This window comes from Rhopilema esculentum, chromosome 6 (assembly GCF_057945365.1).
Source record: "Rhopilema esculentum isolate cy_ngs chromosome 6, ASM5794536v1, whole genome shotgun sequence".
NCBI classification, from domain to species: Eukaryota; Metazoa; Cnidaria; class Scyphozoa; order Rhizostomeae; family Rhizostomatidae; genus Rhopilema; species Rhopilema esculentum.
Genome location: NC_142820.1, coordinates 12,658,123 through 12,678,320, shown reverse-complemented (window position 1 = coordinate 12,678,320; position 20,198 = coordinate 12,658,123). Strand labels below are relative to the sequence as shown.

General features: G+C 35.4%; 1 protein-coding gene across 3 annotated transcripts; it reads right to left on the bottom strand.

Annotated features, from left to right (window-relative positions):
- Positions 1–295: 295 nt before the first annotated feature.
- Positions 296–18,961, bottom strand: LOC135685982 (polycystin-2-like protein 1). Of its 3 annotated transcripts, none has more exons than XM_065202108.1 (20): positions 18,826–18,961; positions 12,238–12,423; positions 11,760–11,957; positions 9,901–10,014; positions 9,534–9,587; positions 9,306–9,364; positions 8,236–8,390; positions 7,458–7,556; positions 6,977–7,112; positions 6,489–6,577; positions 5,548–5,947; positions 5,096–5,155; positions 4,837–4,958; positions 4,359–4,578; positions 3,994–4,127; positions 3,589–3,706; positions 3,149–3,333; positions 2,703–2,850; positions 2,211–2,432; positions 296–1,549 (listed from the first exon to the last, which is right to left on the bottom strand). In XM_065202108.1, the coding sequence occupies exons 2-20, from the start codon at positions 12,344–12,346 to the stop codon at positions 1,502–1,504; spliced, it is 2,670 nt and encodes an 889-aa protein (XP_065058180.1). In that variant the 5' UTR covers positions 12,347–12,423; positions 18,826–18,961; the 3' UTR covers positions 296–1,501. The 3 variants fall into 3 exon arrangements, with proteins under 3 accessions (XP_065058180.1, XP_065058181.1, XP_065058182.1); XM_065202109.1 differs by lacking the exon at positions 18,826–18,961 and adding an exon at positions 13,390–13,533; XM_065202110.2 differs by lacking the exon at positions 18,826–18,961 and adding an exon at positions 13,394–13,412.
- Positions 18,962–20,198: the final 1,237 nt, after the last annotated feature.

The window sequence follows — 20,198 nt, the reverse complement described above, 5'->3', positions numbered from 1 at the left end:
GCGTGTTGTTTGCTTATGTTTCCTTGAATCTTTTGCTGGTTTCCAGGATAAAGATTCAGTAATATTACTGATACGGCAGCCCAACATAAAAGAACACCAGGTCCTTGCGAAGAGGGCATATTATAGGCGTTTGTCACCGAGAAGTAGAGCCTAAATGAACATTAGTAAAATAGAATACGATGTAAAAGAAAGCTACAAATGACTCAGAAATAAGTGCCAGCACACAGGTAGTGCTCCATAACTGGTATCAATTGCTGCATCTTTAAAAAGATAAAACAAGAAAAGAAACATCGTGGCCGTTTTATTATATTTTTCATTGAAGAGCAGTTTCCAAGTGCTTTGAAATCTTGAACAACAAAACGAAACGGTACAGGAAAAAGAAAAAGTTTTTAAAACAAAGAAGCCTATAGCATCAAAGCCCAAACTCAGCAGTTTGTTTTGTTCGACAGAACTGAAGGTTTAATATGAAAAAACTTCACCAGCATTATAATTTTGTCTGCATTGCGGAGCAAATTTTGATTGTTCTAATTGTACAAACATTCTCTTGAAAGTTCTGTTACTGTAAGTAAGGGCTTTGATACTAGAGAAAAAGGTTTGAAAATATTCAACATATCCCTTCGAAATGGAAGTTTGTCAGTAACACTCCAAGCTGAACTAAAATGACCATTCTTGAAGAAACTGCCAAGGGTTGCACCTAAATAACGTCATCATATTTTATATCTTGGAAATTAGGTTTTTGACTTGGGCAGTTTAATCAGGCGAAACTGGTCACTATCTATTTAAGGGAGAAAGCCGGGAAAATAAATAAAAACAGAACCAAATTGAATAGTTGTAAAACTGTTCTTTTCAAAGACATAAATGTAGAATTAAAAATTCTGGAAATTTGACGAAGGGGGGAGAAATGCTAAAACGGAGATACCATCTCATAAATTATTTAACAACATTTGGCAAGGTGAAATATAATATATAATGATAAACTGGTACTACAGTGAAAAGTGTGACAAAATAAAGTTATCTAACCTTGAACATAAGTATATCAAGGATTATTTTTCTTGTTTCTAGTTTCATAGTTTCAGATGAAAATAACCAACTTGGACAAGTCCTTGTTTTCAGAAACACAAGAAAATCCTTATTCACAAATTGGGTCTGAAGGTAGGAGCTGGCACATTTCTTCAAAGGCTTTCATTTCTGAGAAAGTCAATAAACACCAGTTTTTTAACGAACAATTTCAATTTGTCACCCGAAGTTCACTTAGTCCCAGTTAAATCTATCTGATAGCGATAAAAGCTTAACTATTAATAATATACTTCCCACAACTACTTAACCTCATAACAATTAGAATATTATATACAACAGGCTTTTCTCTCAAACGAAAAAAAAGAACAAAGTGCACCAAGCCTATTACCTCACTGCAATCCTGTTGCTTTGTTTGGTGCGCAAACTTTTTGTGCAATAATATTATACTCTTTTTAATAAAGTCCTTGCACCTTCACATCAATCATCAAATTTTGCTGTGCTCATTGAAGACCTTCGGAACTCCGTCGTCTTCCTACAAGCAAAATTAAGATATTTTAGCCACCTTTTATATTTTTTCCTTTTTATATACAGTCATCATTTCTTGTATTTATGTGACGTCAATGACTGCACACACATTAAATAACATATTTCGCATACTAGAATATCTACATATGATACTGGCTAGAAATTTTGAGACAAACGCCAAAACACGTGTCGAATAGCATGCATGAAAAGAACATTTACCCCTTCCCAACCCCACTGAAAGACGAGGTCTATGAATTCTATCATTAGGGACATCAAAATGGAGCTGGGGGGGGGGGGCATTTTTCATGGTCTTGATTTTCATAAAAGGGCTTGATTCTGATACCGAAAACCTCTTAGCTGTACGTAGATGACTCCATACCAGAATGTAAGGTGTTAGAACGACCAGGTGAAAACATATTTGATCGACTATAACGACACTCGGGTCGCAGCAGCTGCAATTAAAATACACCAATCGGTGAATTCAAACATTCTCATTGATGAATTCCTTTCACAGTTTCAATTACTTCCAAAACTTAACGCAATAGATCTGCTCAAGGGATGCTATTTGAGGTTCATTAATCTCACCAAATAAAATAGATATCAAACAAAAACTGAAAACACACTTGTTTATTTAGTATTTTAAAGTTGAAATATTGAATATGACTGACCGTGTTAATTCTCACTGATGTTTCACTGCCTCGGGGGCTTATTCTACTGCCAGGAGACTTTGGAGGTCTTTTTTTAGCAGATGCAACTGAGCCACGGGAGGAGGCACTTGTTGGACGAGCACCCCCGTCCCTCAATGATGCATCACTATCCCAACGTTCAAGTTCTTCACGTACAAGTTTTTCCATATGTTCCCGGCGAGAGTCATCATCGCGTCTGTCATCCTGGAATTAAACACAAAATTTATAATTGAGCTGTGAACAAAAATTTTGTATTTTTTCTCTTCAATGATGAAGATGGGGGGAGGGGGGGGGGCGGAGGTAACATGAAGATGAACACTAGGCAGTTTTTTCAATGCTACAAACTACGCTATGTGTTCAGAAAGAATTGAAGTTAAGTTTTCAAGGACCTTAAACATTCAATCCCTCCCTTTTAACAATAAACAAAAGATATCGGTGAAAGGTCATCTCTACAGAAGAATCGATATGTGATACCTCTGCAATGCTATCAAGTAATTTTGCCATGGTCTCGCGTCTTTTGAGTTTTGCCTTTTCCATTGCTTCAAGTTTTACCAGAACGGCATCAATCTTTGATACAATACTCCCGATACTGTGCTCCATTCGATCAACTCGGCGACTCAGGCTGTGAACAGATCATAACCCAAGATTAAAAAAAATTCCCGTTAAAACTACAAAGAAAGCCTATCAAAAAAACACAATGTGAAAATTTAATGATTAACATCGAAGGATCTACATTGGCCCCAGTATAAGAAAACAAGTCATTAGAAAGCAAATGCACGCTTGCAGCAATAAGAAAATAGATTAAAAATAATTATGATAGTATCATGCAAGCCCATACTATCAAAAAATAGCAGTACTCTCTAAACTTGGCGAAAAATAAGTATGTGATGTGGAGAGAGTCAAACTTGAATTGTGCTTACACTGTGAATTCTTCGAAGGAGACTCCTCCGCCGCCAGTATGTCCTCCTCTTCGACCCTCCATGTCAATGTCATCATCTTCGTCGTCATCACTGTCCCTCATGCTGACGCGACTTCGTGTGGCTCGCAGTGGCATATCAGCATCCTTAGCACGCTCAACCTCTTCCATTTCTTCGTTCAGCTCGGCCTGGCGTTGAAAACATGTGTCAATTAATCACCTTTCAACTAATTACTCGTGTCATTAGATACTCGATTGATTAATTAATTAAATATTTCAACTAACACTAATTAATGTTGATAAACCAGATAAACAGAGAAACGAAGTTTAATATAATAAAACATAAGAGAACAATCTCAACATGATATAACATAACTTTTGAAACATGTTTTCTACAGAAAAACTCAACGCAAAAGGTTTGTATGAAGAATACATTTTGGCTACCTTTTGGCCTTCAAGATCTTCGTGCATTTTCCTTTGCTCTTCCTCGTTGAGAACACGATCGCCATCCAAATCATATTTTGCAAAGACTGCCTCAATTTCTGCATCAGCATGACCACGCCTAGAAAATAACATCTTCGTAAGAAAAGCAAAGAAGTATTTAATCAGACCCGTAGCATATTCACGGACAGCATTAGAATGAAAAACCAATAATATATTCTGTGATAGGACCTTAGAGAAGCACGAAACTCTTTACAAAAGTTTCAGCTTTGGAAAATTCTTTATCTGATAATCTCTGCTGAATAAATAAACTGTAGCTTTAAGGTCATTGCAACAAAAATTATTTTCCTGCAAATCCCCGAATTTCATTTTCAATTAACGAATCTGTCAAGCATTTAGGATCCTTACATTTTGAGTTCTTGTCTCCATTCCTCGAAGTCAAGTTTGTTGTCTCGGTTTGTGTCAGCTGTTTGAATTGCCTTTTGAATGTCAACAATCTTTTCCCGTTTGAAGGAGATTTTGTTCATCATCTTTTCATATCCCTAAAGAAAAAAATTGGTAATGTGTGTTTTAAAATCTTTATAAACAACTACACGAGAAGAAGAGTCAAAAACCACAAGTGGGATGTAAGTAGCTTTATTTAACTCAAGATATGTGCCTTCAGCCGATGTCTTCAGCTTATGAAAATCATCCAGCACATTTGAAAATCATACATCTTAATCTTTAGTGTTGACTTTGATAGCACTACAAACAACATGTAAAATTTCACTCACTCTCTTGAAGTAATCGGTGATTTCGAATTCACTCTTCTGTTGAGCCAGATCGGATTTGACTTCAGCGTAAGTGTCATTAATAATGGCCAAGAACATGTTGATGAGGACGAAGAACACAAAGAAGACGTATGTGATGAAGAAGATTGGACCCAAAATTCTGTTTGCATTTTCAATTTCCTTGAAGTTGAAGTCACCAAGGATAATACGGAACAGGGTGTAGCTAGAATGAAAATGAAAAAATATCAAAAATTTTGCAAGGAGCTGTCTAGCGATATCAAGCAAAGGTGTTGGTTCAATGGCAAAATTGAAGAAAATAAGAAACGCGCCAACTCAATGCATGTCATGCTTTCTTGCTTTCTAAGAAGATTGTTAAAGTTTTCGTTTAGTGGTAACCGAAGGAGAAACTACTTTGTTCAAAAACCCGCACATAGCAAAAATGTAAATTTGGCAATGTGTGCTTCAAAGATCAGATACATACATGCTGTAGTGGAATGTGCTGAAATCTTTGACTTGAGTTCCAAAGATGAGATATCCCCATTGCGCATACGCCAAAAAGATGATGAAGAACATAACTGCGAAGCCAGCAATGTCTTTAGCACACTGTGCAGAGTAAAATTATACAGATTAAGGTTTTGTCATAAATGATGTGAATCATTATCAACACAAAATGCCGATTCAACTAGAAATAAAAAATACATTGAGACTGGGTGTAAACAACCTGAAGATGAAGGACATACCTTTCCAAGAGTGGAGGAGAGTTGAGTCATGGTCTTGTTGAAGCTGATATACTTGAAAACCTGCAATGCAATACAGAATAAAAGGTTTGTAGAATTTCATAGTTCTGCGGTAATACCAAAACGGGTTATAAGAAAAACGGCATCACAATTATATGGAAGCTTGAAGTGTAAAACTTGCAATGTTAAAATTATTCTTGATAGAAGCTCGAAGGGTAAAACTTTAAAAAAATGGAAAAAGTGAAATAAAAAAGTTCTATGGGAGATTTATGCATGATCTAGCTATTTTGGTCGTCTTAAAATTTCCAGAAAGCAGACATTTCGTGTGGGTTCTAGAAAGGGACAGGAATTGGCCATTGCTCTCTTACGAGGATCAGTAGGTAGTTATACGTCACCCTTTGCTTCGACGTGCTCATGAAAAACATATAGGAAAACTTTGAGACAAAGAAACACACCTTGATCCAGCAAATGAAAACTGCAACAGCAACCAAATTGTCGTATTGATTTTGCCAGAACCCAAGCACTGCAAAGTTTGCAAATCCATCCGGATTCGTAAGCAGAGATTTGATCAGCCGGTTCACTGACAATGTCCGGTACAGGTTGAAAACGATGCAGACAACACCAAGCAAGATCACGACGACATCAAGGACGTTCCAGAAAGCCTTGAAATATGCCAGTTTGTGCTTCTTTATTTCAATGAATTCCTCGATGGAGTAATAAACAAGAAAGAGGACGAATATTGCCTCGCATGCCATGACAAAGTAGTCCATTGGAGTGACATACCGAATGAGTTTAAGGGTTCGGAACATCGGATGAGGAATACAGCCTCCGGTAGCTGGGAACTCAAGGACCAACCTTAAGAAACAAGGCGATATTGGATGACACGAAATCAGAAAAAAACGTTAAAACAATTTTAAGATTAAAAAGTATTCTGCAAAATAAATATGTATAAGTATATTTAGAGGTATCTAAAAAAAAAGTTTCAAAATGTCTAAACCTTGAACAATTATATACACTTCAAAGATACATCTTCAAGAAAGTTTTGATACAACTTCTTTTAAATGTGAATCTTAATGACATTAATGAAAACCCTGTTTCCCTGATTTAACATCAAATTCTATCCATGGAGTTGGCAGTTTGTAAGATTGCAATGCTATCAGAAAAAAACTGTTTGGCCTAATGCAAACAAATTGTAAAGCATGTGATGTAATTTGATTGCTTGAATGAAGTGGATGTGACTCTTTTTGTGTTGTTGCCAGGAAACCTGTAATTGGCCCTTGTTGTCCCATTTGTATTATACAAGTAGCATAATCTAGCAAATCTACACGAACTATTGCAAGTTATATTGCGTGTTTTTCTCTTTAAAATAGTTTTAAAAATTCATGAAAGAACTCACGTGACTACACAGAACAGATTGATGTTTGCATTGTATACTGTGAAATCGATGAAAACTGCCCTTGTTCCACGATCAGTCCATAGGTTTTTCTAAAAGTTCAATGATCAGACTCTTACAGCTGCCTAGCAAATCTTATGATTTTTTTCCAAAATATTCAGTTACACAAACAGAACATAAAGTATTTGGAAATGTATAAAGCAAAAAAACTTAAAAAGACTGGACTGGAGTTTCTACTTTACATAAAGATAAATTGCTTCACATAATTTGTGAAACTGAAATTATTTTTGGATTGCACATTCCCATTGTCAGAAAGTATCCTTTTTTTGGTATAGCTTCTAGTCCATCAAAAAGACTTTGAAGATAACATGGCACCTGATCAAAGAAACTCATGAATATGTTGTAGGCAGCAGTTGTCTCTGGTTCATCTATTTAGATTTTACTATTACTAAGGTTGCTACAAAGAAAGAAATAATGGACCCTAATATTACCTTAAGATCATCGATAAGTGCTTTAGATTCTGCTTTGGTCTTTTTCAAAAGCTGAGTAAATCCACCACCACTGTAACTTGTAAGTTGGCCCCAGGTTCCTCTTCCTTCCAGTTCCTTTTCAGATTTATAAGTCCAGCTGTGCAAAAATAAGCAGCAAAATTGGATGAAAATGTGGTCAATTACAAGAAAAATCACAAGAACTGAATCAGGAATTGTCATGAAAAGTTGAAAGGACACATAATTTCAAGAAGTGTCACAACCAAGACAAGTTTCAATAAATTTAATATGACCATTCTTAGTTTATAAGAGTTCTGAGAGCACATAGGACAACTACAGGTTTACTGAATTATCAAATAATTGAAAAATAACAGATTCTGTCAAAAAATGCATTTTACAACAAAGACATAATTATACTACTATTAGCAAGACAGTTTTGGCAAATTGCAGTACTATAGTTGACAAGACTAAGAAAAATACTTACGCTGAACCATTCATTTTTCCAAAGCTCCTTGTGTCTTCAATGTTAGTTGCATAAGGGGCATAGCATTCCTTGATTTCTTTCTTAAAGTCAGAGTGCACACTAAATAGATGAAAATCTATCAGTAAATCCTTAGTCGTTACTTTCTTCATTTCAGCAAAGAAGATTTCTAAGTAATAGGATTAGAAACCTCTTACAAACAGGCTACAATAAGAAATTAGGTTTGTAGTGTATAATAAAGAGAAAAGAGGATGTTACTATCTACAGGCAAAGCTATGGCATGGCAAAGATTTATGTGGACCCCCAACTGACTATAGGTTTTCAAATGAGTAAAAGCTCCAAGTATACATCAAGCGTATCATCCAAAATGAGTTCAGTATATCACTCGAATTGAATCTGCCCAGTGGAGTAAAAAACCATTACATGAGCAGATTAAGCATCTTTTTGCAGCTAACAAAAGATAAGAAAATGCCACATCAAGGCATATTTTTTGATTCCCCCTCTTACCTTTGCACAAATACTTTAAATGAAAATACCTTATGCTAACAGAACATGCCAGAAATAGGTATTGTTAATTAATTTTTGTTCTTATTATTTTATTTCATTTTTACTTCATTCTCAGCTTCTACAAAACATTCACCACTTTTTTGATCCTAAAACTGTGTATCTACTTGATTCACCAACATCATATTCTTTTTAAGTAAATTTTGCCCATATTTGGGGACAGTTGTAAATCCATCCACCTCAATCACATAATTACACATAAAATAATTCTACTTACACACAAGAATCATTCCTAACTCGAACTTGTCTTATTCTGGGTAGTCCAAGCACTTTGTTTTCAAAATAGATAAAACCCTGGTGGTCTTTAGATACATTTTGGCCATTGTAGTACTTTTCCCAAAACAGTCCATCGAGAAGCTTGCCTTCTGCATACTAAAAAAGGAAAATCTTGCATAAATATTTATATCAATGAAGAAAAAATTTGGTTACTGTATAAGCTCCATTAACTGGGGGGAGAGGTTATTTATTTTTCCAGTTCTAGATGGGGGGCTTAAAAGAGGGGGTTTGTTCTGTTTTTGCTTGATAGGGAGCTTAAAGTTGAATATCTGATGAAAAGCAAGAGCATGTAAAAGGACCTTTAATTAAAGTAGCTGTTCAGACCTGTCTACTCCATAAAACCTATCAGTCTCTAAGTTCAGTTCAGTTCAGTTCAGTTTTATTCTAAGAATGGCTTGCTTTCTCTCAGTTTCTTGGTCTTTAAAACTTCCTGCTTGTTTCCCCTTTTATTTTAGCAGGGGTTTTCTTTATTAAAAATGATTAAAACGATTTTCTTCTTGATAAAATACTTTGTTAGTACTTAAGGAATAAACTCATTATGAAGAAGTTTATCATGATAAGAATTTTTGTCAGTAACTGTTCGCCTAGCACAACATTTTACAGGGATGTGGCTTTATACAATTAAACAAATTCTTTTCAAGATTTTTCTAGCTTACTTTTTTGGTGATAAGCTGCTAAAGATAAAACTTTTTCCCATGTGGACAAAAACTATTACATAAACTATTATTACAACTCAAAATAGAGTCATTCCTATCTGATAGCTTGTTCTCTGGTGAAATAGCACAGCTATTTGGAAATAAGCTTTGAATTATAAATCAATTACCTGCTTAATTAAAATGATTAATTACATCAAATTAATTACTAGCAAAAAGAGTAGCTGTTTCCTACTCCCTCTGGTTATCAATCACAAGCTTAATTAGTTTTCTTGAGCATTTTAATTGCCTATTTAATAAAAATTGAAATAACTCCCTGTAAAACTAAAGATGGATTCAAGAGTTAGATAATACTTACACTCCAGAAATCACTCATCTTTTTAAAGTCATTAAAACCAGGCTCACTGACAAACAAGTCTAGAATAAAAGGGTTATGTCAAAATAATAAATCAGTGTTTTAACATTTCCAGCATTATAAAAATATTAAAAAATATAAGGAAGGTAAAATAAAGCACTGTAAAAAACAATCCAAAAAAGTAATTAAAGCTAATTAAAATAATTAGGTTAGAGTTTGAAATATACAAACCTTGCATGACTTTTGTGAAATAATACATGGTTGAGCTAGTCATACCAAATGTCACTAAAAATAAATAAAAATCAGAATCAATAACAAGATGATAAAAGATGTAAAACAAATGATGCCATCTGGGGATCACTTTAATGAACTGATCTTCAGTTACTCATATAATATGGCTATTTCCATTATTTTCAGCTAGACTTCTAAGAAAATCACATTTAACACTATGAGTGAGTATAAAAAGTTTGGCAAGATAATCTTTTGAAATCTTCATAGATGGCATTGTGAATGACTTTAATTCTTACATTGGTTTTATACATAATTACATTTAAATATAAATTGACGGAAAATGTCAGGAAATAAGAAAAGAACTTACAAATGCAGAGGACACACATGAAGACAAGGTAGATCCCAAGCTCCCTCAGAGTGGTCTTCACATACATCTCCTTATCTGTGTCTGTGTCCTCAGTGTGGCGTGTTCTCCATAGCCCTTTACATAGAATTTTTTAAATAATTTAGTCTACGAAGGGTACAGCATAATGTAGAACAGTAAATATTAGTGTCTTGGTATGAAATTCTTAATTGTTTGCCTGTTTTGCTGGTAAATAACTGACTGCATTTTTTATTGCTCCCTATTCAGTACACTGTTCTGAAGGAAATATAGCACATTTTGATAGTCAATGGGGCCTCCAGACCCCCCCCCCTGCCACTGCTTCTAACAGCCTTGAATACGATTTAAATCACAATAAAGTAAAATTCATTACATTTTTCATCACAATAGTAGATTAATTAGCTAAAACTCTCAACACCTTATCAGTAGTAGATTATTAATTGCTTGCATTCAAATTCACAATGCAAAACACTTCATGTCCTGCTATTTACACCAGTAAAAAATTATCTTGACAAATAGCTCTTTCTTCACAATTTCCACTTACACAGCTGTCCTAAGATGAAATTATAACATGCAAAGAATCATGGAACCTGCACCATGTGTATTCAGGAATTTACTGTTTCCTTACTCTTTAAGTAAGGTATTAAGAAAGCAAATGTTTTTTAGAACTGGGCTTAATTTTGTTAGCAATTCAATAAAAGACCTTAGCTCAACAGTGGTGATTTCTTTTAATTTTGTTTTGGGAAGAATGCTTTGAAATTGACTTGTAATATTTGAAAGTTTTGAAATATTTGGTCAAACTCTATCAATTATTAAAATGTTTTATCCATGACTTTTTGATAAGATCTGATTCAAACCAGCTCATGACTGGAATAAAATCTAGCTACTGGAGAAGAATAGAACAGCCAGGACATCCAGCAGTATGCAGGCTGCAGAAGCTTGTGTCAGCTTATATCACCTGCTTAAACATGATGCTTATTATACATGCCAGCTTTGATTTCTCAAGAATGGCTCAAGATTATAAATGAAAAATATTGTTACACAAAGGGGTCTGTATCAAAATATAATGATGCAGTTGGAACCCACAAAGTAAATATATGTAAAGAAAACAGCAATGTTGATTTGTGATCTATCAAATGTGTTTTGTTGTAACCCTAAAAATACTATCTGCATAAAAAACTTTTCAGGGTGCCTGAAACTAGAAACTAGAAACTTCCAAGTCCCTCAAGTAACTTCCAGCTAAAACCATCATGTCCTAAAGCAACATATTTTGTGCTTATGGTGCCAACCAACATAAGCACTTGGGTTTTTCCAATCCAGTACTGATCCTGTTTAAAAATTTTGTTTAAATTTCATTCTCCAAGATATTTGTTAAGCTTTTATTGAAGTCCTATTTAGTCAATCATTCAAAAATTTAAACTAGCTTTGATTTTCTATTTTAACCAAGTTAGTTATTCTTGCTCTTGGTGGTTAATTGTGTATCAGTTTTAAACAACAAGTTTTAAACATTTTAATTTATGGGTTTCCTTACAAGTTTACAAGGGTTTACCCACAAATATTATATTGCCTCTTCTAATCAAAGTAAACTAAACTTCAATACTTCAATTAGATTGGAAATTATCATAACTCTTAAAGAACAGTTGATCAACAATTTTATAGCTAACAGGACAACTTGGTAAACTTCACATAGCAAAATGCTTATGTTCTAATAGAAATTAATGGTAACCAAGCTCAAAACAAATACCCAGCATTTATCAAGCCTAATGATATATCTTATCATAAATATTTTACCAGATGCAAAACAAAAAAGAAGTAAAATATGACAAGTTATTCTAAAAGGTCACCTCGGATTACTCGTTTAAATCTTGTAAAGCAGTCAACAGGTTGATTGTTGGGGGCATCAGCTCGCACATCACGAGTCACATTGGCCTGCATGCTGTAAGGCTCTGCCTCCATAGCAGAGGGCATGTCTACAGCAGCAGGGGCTCTGGGATTGAAATCAACATCATCTTGTCCTGGGCCATCATCTGACCAGGCAGCACCTTCCAAACAAAATACAAGGAGTTATCCAATGGGAAATTATAATTTATTATTGAAAGAAAAGAAAGTTACTGAAAATTAGGGAAGCATTCCAAGAACTACCAGAAAGAAGACTAAAATAGAAAATAATTCTCTTCACAACAAAGGCTCAACTTTTGGGCCTAAAACATTGGATGGAATCTAACTTTGAATAACAACCCTAGGGGTTTCAATTCGAATTTAACAGCACGTCAGTTTTCTTGGGACTTTTGAAAGCTTGTAGTTTAGCTTTTAAATAATTACCTGATGATGGTCTTGAGCGGCTGTGCATCTCCATTTCGTCTCTCAAGGACCTGCCACCAAGACTGGCATGAGAACCGGATGGGTTCTTTCTACGCTTTGTTTCACTCATTTGCCTCAATACGACTGAACCTCTTTAAATTCAGAAGCTTGTTTGGTCTTTTTCTTAATTCTTCGGTGTTTTTTCAACTGAAATAGGAGTAGATGTGTGTTAAAAGTGCATTATGTCCATCGCCATTAAAATTTTACTTTCTTCTCATATTAGGCAGTGATACTTGCAGGTGACCATCTTTATTTTGCACCGGTTTTAGCCAATCACAGCCCGTCATTTGCCGATGTCGTACTTCAATAAGTTTTGATAATTTAAATGTGTATGCCGAAATATTACAGCCACCCGTCGTGCCTTTAAAAATTAATTTCTTTTGAAAAAAGCTTTAATTATGCTTATTTTCTTGCGAAAACTTTGAAGCTGAAAGTTCTTAAGCTGCATTTTGATTTCTCCCTGCCCACCTAGAACTAAGTTCATTGGTTTCAGATTGATAAGGATGAAGTGAAATAGACCTTCGCTGCTCGAAATTTGATATTATCAGCATAAATTTACTTTAGTGCTTGATAACAAATAAATTTTTCTGGCAAAATTGATCGCTTAACAATAGTATGCCATTCTTTCTCCCCTTAAAGTCGACGACACTCTCGAGCATAATTGCAAGCGATGCTGCGAATCACACTACAGTTGCTGCATCAAACAATCACGTGTTCTGCTTATGTTCTATAATTTTGTTATAGATAGATAATGGTTGCATAGAAATTCAAGTAGCTCATTTATAAATTCTTACCAGTACCCCTTTTCTGTTTACTGTAACAATGAATTGCATTATTGCATAAGTTATCGTTTTACAGTGCTTAATTGTAAAAACTACTTAAAGCTAATATTAACTACTTAAAATCATGTCGTCCAACTTTCGCTCAGGCCGTATAGTTATATTCTTCAATTGCCAATGAAGAAATTCCCTTAAAGTTTTGCCTCATATTGGTACGCATGTCAAATCGTGCTTTATTGCGTGAAAATCTAAAATACTTTCCGTAAGCGCTAAAATTCTTTGCTATGTCGAATTCAAACATTTATCTATTTGTTCCTTTTTAATTTGTACTTACATACAGCAAGGTTGTTGCTTTTGTCGTTGTATTTTTCTTTCAATACAAGAAGTCTGATTTGCGCATCGTTCCTTTCAACTGGCGCCTAATGAAGACATATATTCGACCCAATATCCAATTTTTCGTCATCTTAATTATTAATGATTTTAAAACTTTGAGGTCTACTGATTCTTTAAAATCGTTAAAGGTGGGCAGTTGGCCATGGCAACTGAAATGCATTCCATCTTGCCATGGACACTCGTTATGAGAAGAATTTATATTCATGGTGCTTGCTATTAGATTATCAGAATTTTGCAGGTTGCTAAAACCAACTTGGCCAAGTGGTAAAGAATAACGAACGTTGATGGCTTTCTCTGACCCAGGCGGCTTTCTCTTTCGCGCATGACTTTTGAAACTCTGTGAAGAAGTTATGCAAGTCAAGCGATGTATGTATCGACATGCAAGGACACCTATTAGAGATATCAGAGAGAACTTGCTATGTCATCGGTAAACCAATGGGGTTATTCAAGGCTCTAGAATCTAGGAATTTCAAAGTGCAATTTTGTTGCATGTCTGCACACCCTTGCTGTTATTCTAGAAAATAGGCTATTGTCCTCCTCTTTGCATAAAAAAGGCCCCACAGCTTATCTCCCTTCGAATAGGCTATGCAGGAGTCCATGTCTTGCAAATGTAGCTATGAGGCATCAAGATATGATTGATGATCGAAATTCAAATCAGCTTTTGTCTAATTCAAGTTAAGTTAATTGTCCCAAGCTATGGTTGCCTAATACAGAGGCTTTAAATCGGTGAAGGAGACGCAAAGCTCGCAGACATTCTACTGTGTAGGTTGATGACTTTACAAACGCAATACCGATTCAAAAGTTCATTGAAGAATGCTTAAAACGATCTTCAAACTTAAGTTTTATCTCAGATAGTGAGGCCTAAACAAAATCTCTTCCTTTGTATAGACTGCCTACATCTTGTACCAGATTTATTCCACTTCTTCAAACAATACAAAAAGACTATGTAAGGAACAGAAATCTGCAACTTGTTTCCAGACTCCAACGCTGCCGTTATATCATGACTCATTGATGGAAAAACTGTTTTTCACTCTGCAAAGTCGCATAAGAAAAAGAAATGTGAATTTACCAAATGTGACTGTTTCCCTTCACCTGTTTGCTGAAAGCAAGGGAAAACCTTGTGTGTACTGACTTTTGGGAAGTAACTAGGCTATCTTTTTAATTAACTACAATTGCAATTGTTTATCTACAGATGAGAAAACAAGTCTCATTCAACAGCACTTCCTTTATGGAGGATAACTTTCCTTTATAAACCCTCCATATTTTTAAAGATAGGACTTTGCATGATGACGTCAAAATATCAAATGAATTCTTGCTTATCGATTCCACTGCTCACCGCTGTCAAAGAGCTTTAATTCAAGAATTTGGCGATTCAAGATTTTGAAGACATGGAGAATTTGTGACTTTGCTTCTACCAGTATTTCAAAGAATTTGGAGCTTTAAGTAACTATATTTTGAGAAAAGAGACTAATGCTTTAAACTGTGCCAAAAATCAGTTTAAATCAGTTTTAAAATTGTGACGCGGAAAATCAGTTTTAAAATTGTCTATGAGGATGTGAGTAATGAGGGACTGGGGCGAGAATTATTGTTGTTAAAACATAGAGATAGGATCTCTATGTGTTAAAATTAGTGAGCGAGAAAGAAGATAGAGAGTTGAAGCGGAGATATAGGCTGGGTAGGTAGCAGAAGAGGTTTTAAAAGTAAGTAGGGGGATATCAAAGAAGAAAAGAAACTGAATTATCATTTTTATTTGCTTTCATTCTTGCATGCTTTGTAGCAGTCTTGTTCTGAATGAGATTTGCAGCTTTCTAGCTAGGGTACCCAGCATAGCGAGTATTCCGATTGGTCATCTAATTCTCAGACCCTCAAGCGCTTTGTAATTATCCATGCAGTAAACTGACCTATATTTTTGTACCACGTGGTGTAAACAATGTTGGATGCTTCATGACCTATTAAAAATGTCGTTGACTTGGTCAATTTTTGAGTGGATAGAAACCTATATTATTTTTCCCCGTGCATTTCGATGGCTCTTTCTTCAAAGACCCTGCTTTTCGTAGGCGTTTCATTGTAACAGAAATTCAGACATCGAAAATTTTCTTGCTCCTAATACAAAGCTTTTTTCTGACAAATTATTTTCACAGCTTCTAATGAATAATTATTTTCACAGCTTCAAATTATTTGCTAGTCATATCTGAAGGTCTTGTGCTAGAAGAACAGATGACGGGTTTGACATTTTGATATGCCATGAAACCATTCTTAAAGCCATAGTCGCAATGCAAAGCACTTTTGTTTATTCTCTTAAAAAACACCCAAAATAATTTTACGATTACGATAAATCCCAGTGTTCTACGATTAGACAGCAAAAGTGTGTACCACTAAGGCATGCAAAAGTCTGGTTGTCGTACCTTACTCTAATGGCCAGCCATTTTGCAACACTTTAATTTTAAAATGGCTTTGAAAAAAGCAACATTTTACAACATATTGGCTAATCGCCAAAAAACTGTTCGCCTTAAAATTTAAACGTGAATAAATTTATGCCTTATCATTAAGAAAAAACAATTTTTTAGGAAGATAATTTTACATAGCAGAAATGGAGGTAAATTTACCTATTTATAAGCAAGTAAATATTTACAAGCAAAATTATTGGCACCCAACATGTTTTCTGCAAAACACAGACAATCGATGGCAAATGTGGTACCACTCTATATGAAAGTTAGCTCGTTTAGATCCCAGCCCCTTTACCTAAACTGTGCTCCGGCGTCCCTGTAAAGCAAAGATTCTGAAGCAAAAAGTGGGATTGATTTTAGGTCCCTTCCAGCAGGGCTTCTAAGTCTTCAGAACAGGGGCTATTAGCTTCTTGTAAGCCAGGGACGTCAAAACACAAACTAAAGTTGGAAACTAGGGCTTAAGCCTACCATAATTTTTGCCTCCAGCCGTTCTTCCTAGGTACCTGAATGGATGATGGTCGGTCTTCAATTGTTGTTTTTAACAATTGCATTGTGGCTAAATAAATCATTGTTTCATGCTTGCAAACAGAATTCCATCACCAAGATACGATTTAAGTTACTTGGCTACCAGGTGAGACCACATCAATCTACGGACCTGCCTCTAATCAAACTTTTAACCAAAGCAAGCGTTCATTGGTTGACTTGCAAAATGAATGATGTCATAGAGTTATTTTTCTAATAATTCCATACTTGTGTGATCATGATGAACGCTAAGTTTTGGAATTCTAACCAGTTCAGCTGACAGCTTTCGTGAAGCTCCTTTTCCAGATCATATTATTAGTACCAAGAAAAAAATGTCTGTGATAACAAAGTTCTTTATTCTGCGCATTCGAACGATTCTTATTTATCAAAATTTTACGTGCCTTTTTACTAAAAATCACTGGCAGTTTTTAAATAACATATCTACTGTTGGTTGGGTAATGTGGTATCTTTAACCGTGGTTCGGGTATTCCAGTTTAGTGAGTGAGCTACACTTTTAGGATTGTGAATGAAGTGCAAGAGCCAAATACCTGAAACATTGGTATGCAGAAACTGAAGAATATGGAAATAAGGAAACTTTGAACAAAGTAAACCTGCATTGAACTTTAAAATGCCGTACCAAAAAGATAGGTGTATCAGAAACTCTAGATAAGGCCATGTCGTAAGCAGAGAGGTACTCTAAATGAAAGAACATAAAAGTATTTCAGATTGAGCCACATTTCATTACAAGCTTGATCAGAAAAAGCCCTCTGCCTCCATGCATGGTTGAAATTTTTAACCACCAGGATCGCAAGGCATCATGGGTCCTTGGGGCTTCTTAACAGTGACAGATGAATTTCCCAGGCCGCAAAATTTCGCAATGCAAAGCATCATGGTTACGACCTGAAAGTTGCTTAACTCCCAATCATGCCACTAAGCTTTTTACTCTCTGGTTGGCTCTGTTTTGTTTTCGCCTTAATTAAGCACCAGAATGTTGTTATCTCTTGCACTTTTCCACCGTTATTCTACCTTTGTTACTTGAATTACTTACGCCCCTCGATTCTTTTAAAAATAAATGATTGTATCTTACCAACAATAAATATCTTAATCGGCTTGACATAATATGTGAGCCTGACTTACATATTTCTTTTTTTGAATTTTGCTTGTTACCAAATAATAACACTACGGTCTAGAGAGGTTTTCAGAATCCCAACTTTAAAATACTTCGAAATTTGCTTTCAAAGGACTGTTTCAAACCAGCAGATACTTTTCTTTTAAGATGTCCAACTAAAAGACTGCGGAATAAATGATGACGTTTCCGTCGGATTCAGGCGTTCCAGAATGCATTGCGCTCCATGAAAAGTTACGCAGCTCTTAAGGAAATTGATAAATTTTATTCTTTGGACTTAGACTGTTTTGACATCTATTGCAAGTACAAATTGATTAGGGAAATTTTATTTGACTGCATAGCAGGTTTTTATTTGATTAAGAAAAGTGTGTTTGTTTGATTCCCTGCAAGACAGTCTCTTCTGGTTCTTGTCTCTTCTGGTTCTTGTCAAAGGTTCTATATTAATCAACGCGAAAACTTGGACATTCAGGGTAGAAAGAAACAAAATTCGTACGACGCAACGATTAAAAGCAGTAGCATTCCACAACATTGCAACGAAGCGCTTTGCGTAATCTAGTGCATGGCAAGCTTCTTTGGTTTCCCCCATAACTCAAATTCCCATCTCCGATTATATTGTTGTTGACAAACTCGATACATTACTATGCTAACTTCTGCTAATAACCAATTTGCAGATATAAATATCTTCTTTCTTACAGTCAATGAAAATGCTATACCATTTAAAATATCGTCGTGTAAAAATGAAAGTCTTGAGGTGAACAATGCGTTGATGAATCTGTTAAGCAAATTTACTCTAAGACCTGAGATTTTCGTCCACTTTAACTAGAAATATGATTGCTTGCTTCTTCAAAGTTACGTAGATAATTCTAAGAAAACTTTCTGTAAAATAATGGAAAGATACTCACTTTATCGTCAGTTATAACTAAACACCCAATACCGTTTTGTTTTTCTTACATGTTTCGAGTAAGGTGAATACTCGGAAAACTATGTCGACGATTTGTTCGATATCGATCTTTAACTGGAAACTCTTAAGCTTATTTTGAACCAGCGTTTGTTCAAATCAAACTTTGATTTCAAAGCAGCAAGTTATCACTTTTCAACTTTATCATTGTCTTAAAACACCAACGAAACTGTGAATTGCGAAGCAAATTTTAAGAGATTGACAAGCGTAAAAAAATGTTATCAGTTAGCAACTTAGGCTTGCTTCCAAATAAAAATTGACATTCAAGAAATAAAGGAAACAGTTTGACTAATGTTTCATATAAAACAAAGGAAATCACAATACCTTCAAAGAAGATCTGAAGTCTCGTTAAATTCAATGTCAGTGCTTTACGACTTCGCTGCTTTGCGCGTCACTTCGGCACGTCGTTCGTTCTGTCTTGCTGACGAAGATCGGAGTTTGATAAATAATGGTTAAATTTGTCGTTTTTGAATCAAACGGGGGGATGCCTTGTTTACGATGAACGGGGGTGAAGCTGACACAAATTGATGCAGAAAACAGGCACCTAATCATAGTTCAAAGAGATAGATGAAATTCGCAGGTGGGCGTGAGAGGCATTTTCAAACAAAGATAGAAAATGGCTTTTGGAATGGACAAAGGTCGTTATCAATCTGCTGAAAATAGAATTGCCATTGTTATCAAGAAATGTTTTTCGAATAGTATTCGTAGAACTGGGCCAAAGCTCAGCAGAGAAAAATATTATTTGCTGGCCAATGCTACATCTATCATTTGAAGTTTAATCTAAGCAAAAACTCAAATACTAGTTAATGTTAATGTCAGTTGATATCTTCTATTAGAAATGAAGTATTCTCATTTTCATAAGATACCGCTTACGACAGGGACGTCGGTAATAATTCAAGGTTGGAGTGGCACAGATAGTAAGGGGCCCAATATCACAGAAAAAGGGGCACCATGTCACAGAAAAGAGGCATTTTTCAGAGAGGTTTCTTTGAAATGGGCATTTTATCATAAAATGGGGGCACGTGCCCCTTGCGCATCTCCGGTTTTTACGTCTCTGGCTTACAAGAAGCTAGTAGCCCCTGTTCTGAAGACTTAGAAGCACTGCTGGAAGGGACCTACAATCAATCCCACTTTTTACTTCAGAATCTTTGCTTTACAGGGACGCTGGAACACAGTTTAGGTAAAGGTGGGATCTAGATAAATTGGCAAGCTGTATTGGTAGTTTTCCACCATGATCTTTGATACCAAAACCTGAATATCGTGAGGTGAGGTGACTAGAGCTCCCCTCCCCCAGTTTCCCGGCTCCTGCGTGCCTGTTTTAATGTTGTTTAAAATATGCATGAACAAATCACTCCCAATAGACGGTGTAGAAGTTACGCTTTTTATGTATAAAACTGTTGGATTTCATGGTTCGATCCATCTCATTGAATAGTTTAATTCGTAGTTCTTCTTGGCATCATCCAACAATGTCTGTTACCCAAAAAGGGTAAATTGGATGGGGTTGAGTTTATATTGAGTCCAGGTACTTACTTGAGCAAATTTACAAATATGATTTGGATCATCAAGAAACTCAGCAAAAAATTGTAACTGTTCCGAGCGATGCCATTGTTCAGTGTACCCACGCTTTTTAGGCCTACTAAATTTTGATACGACATGCTGTAGTTTTGGTGCAGCAGGGCAACTATACAATGTGCAAG

Coding starts and splice junctions, on each gene's coding strand:
- LOC135685982 (XM_065202108.1), bottom strand. CDS start 12,346: ATGAGTGAAACAAAGCGTAGAAAGAACCCATCCGGTTCTCATGCCAGT. Junction 6,578..6,976: donor CACTTATCGATGATCTTAAG/GTAATATTAGGG, acceptor TTGAACTTTTAG/AAAAACCTATGGACTGATCG. Junction 2,433..2,702: donor TACTTGATAGCATTGCAGAG/GTATCACATATC, acceptor GTTTAATTCCAG/GATGACAGACGCGATGATGA.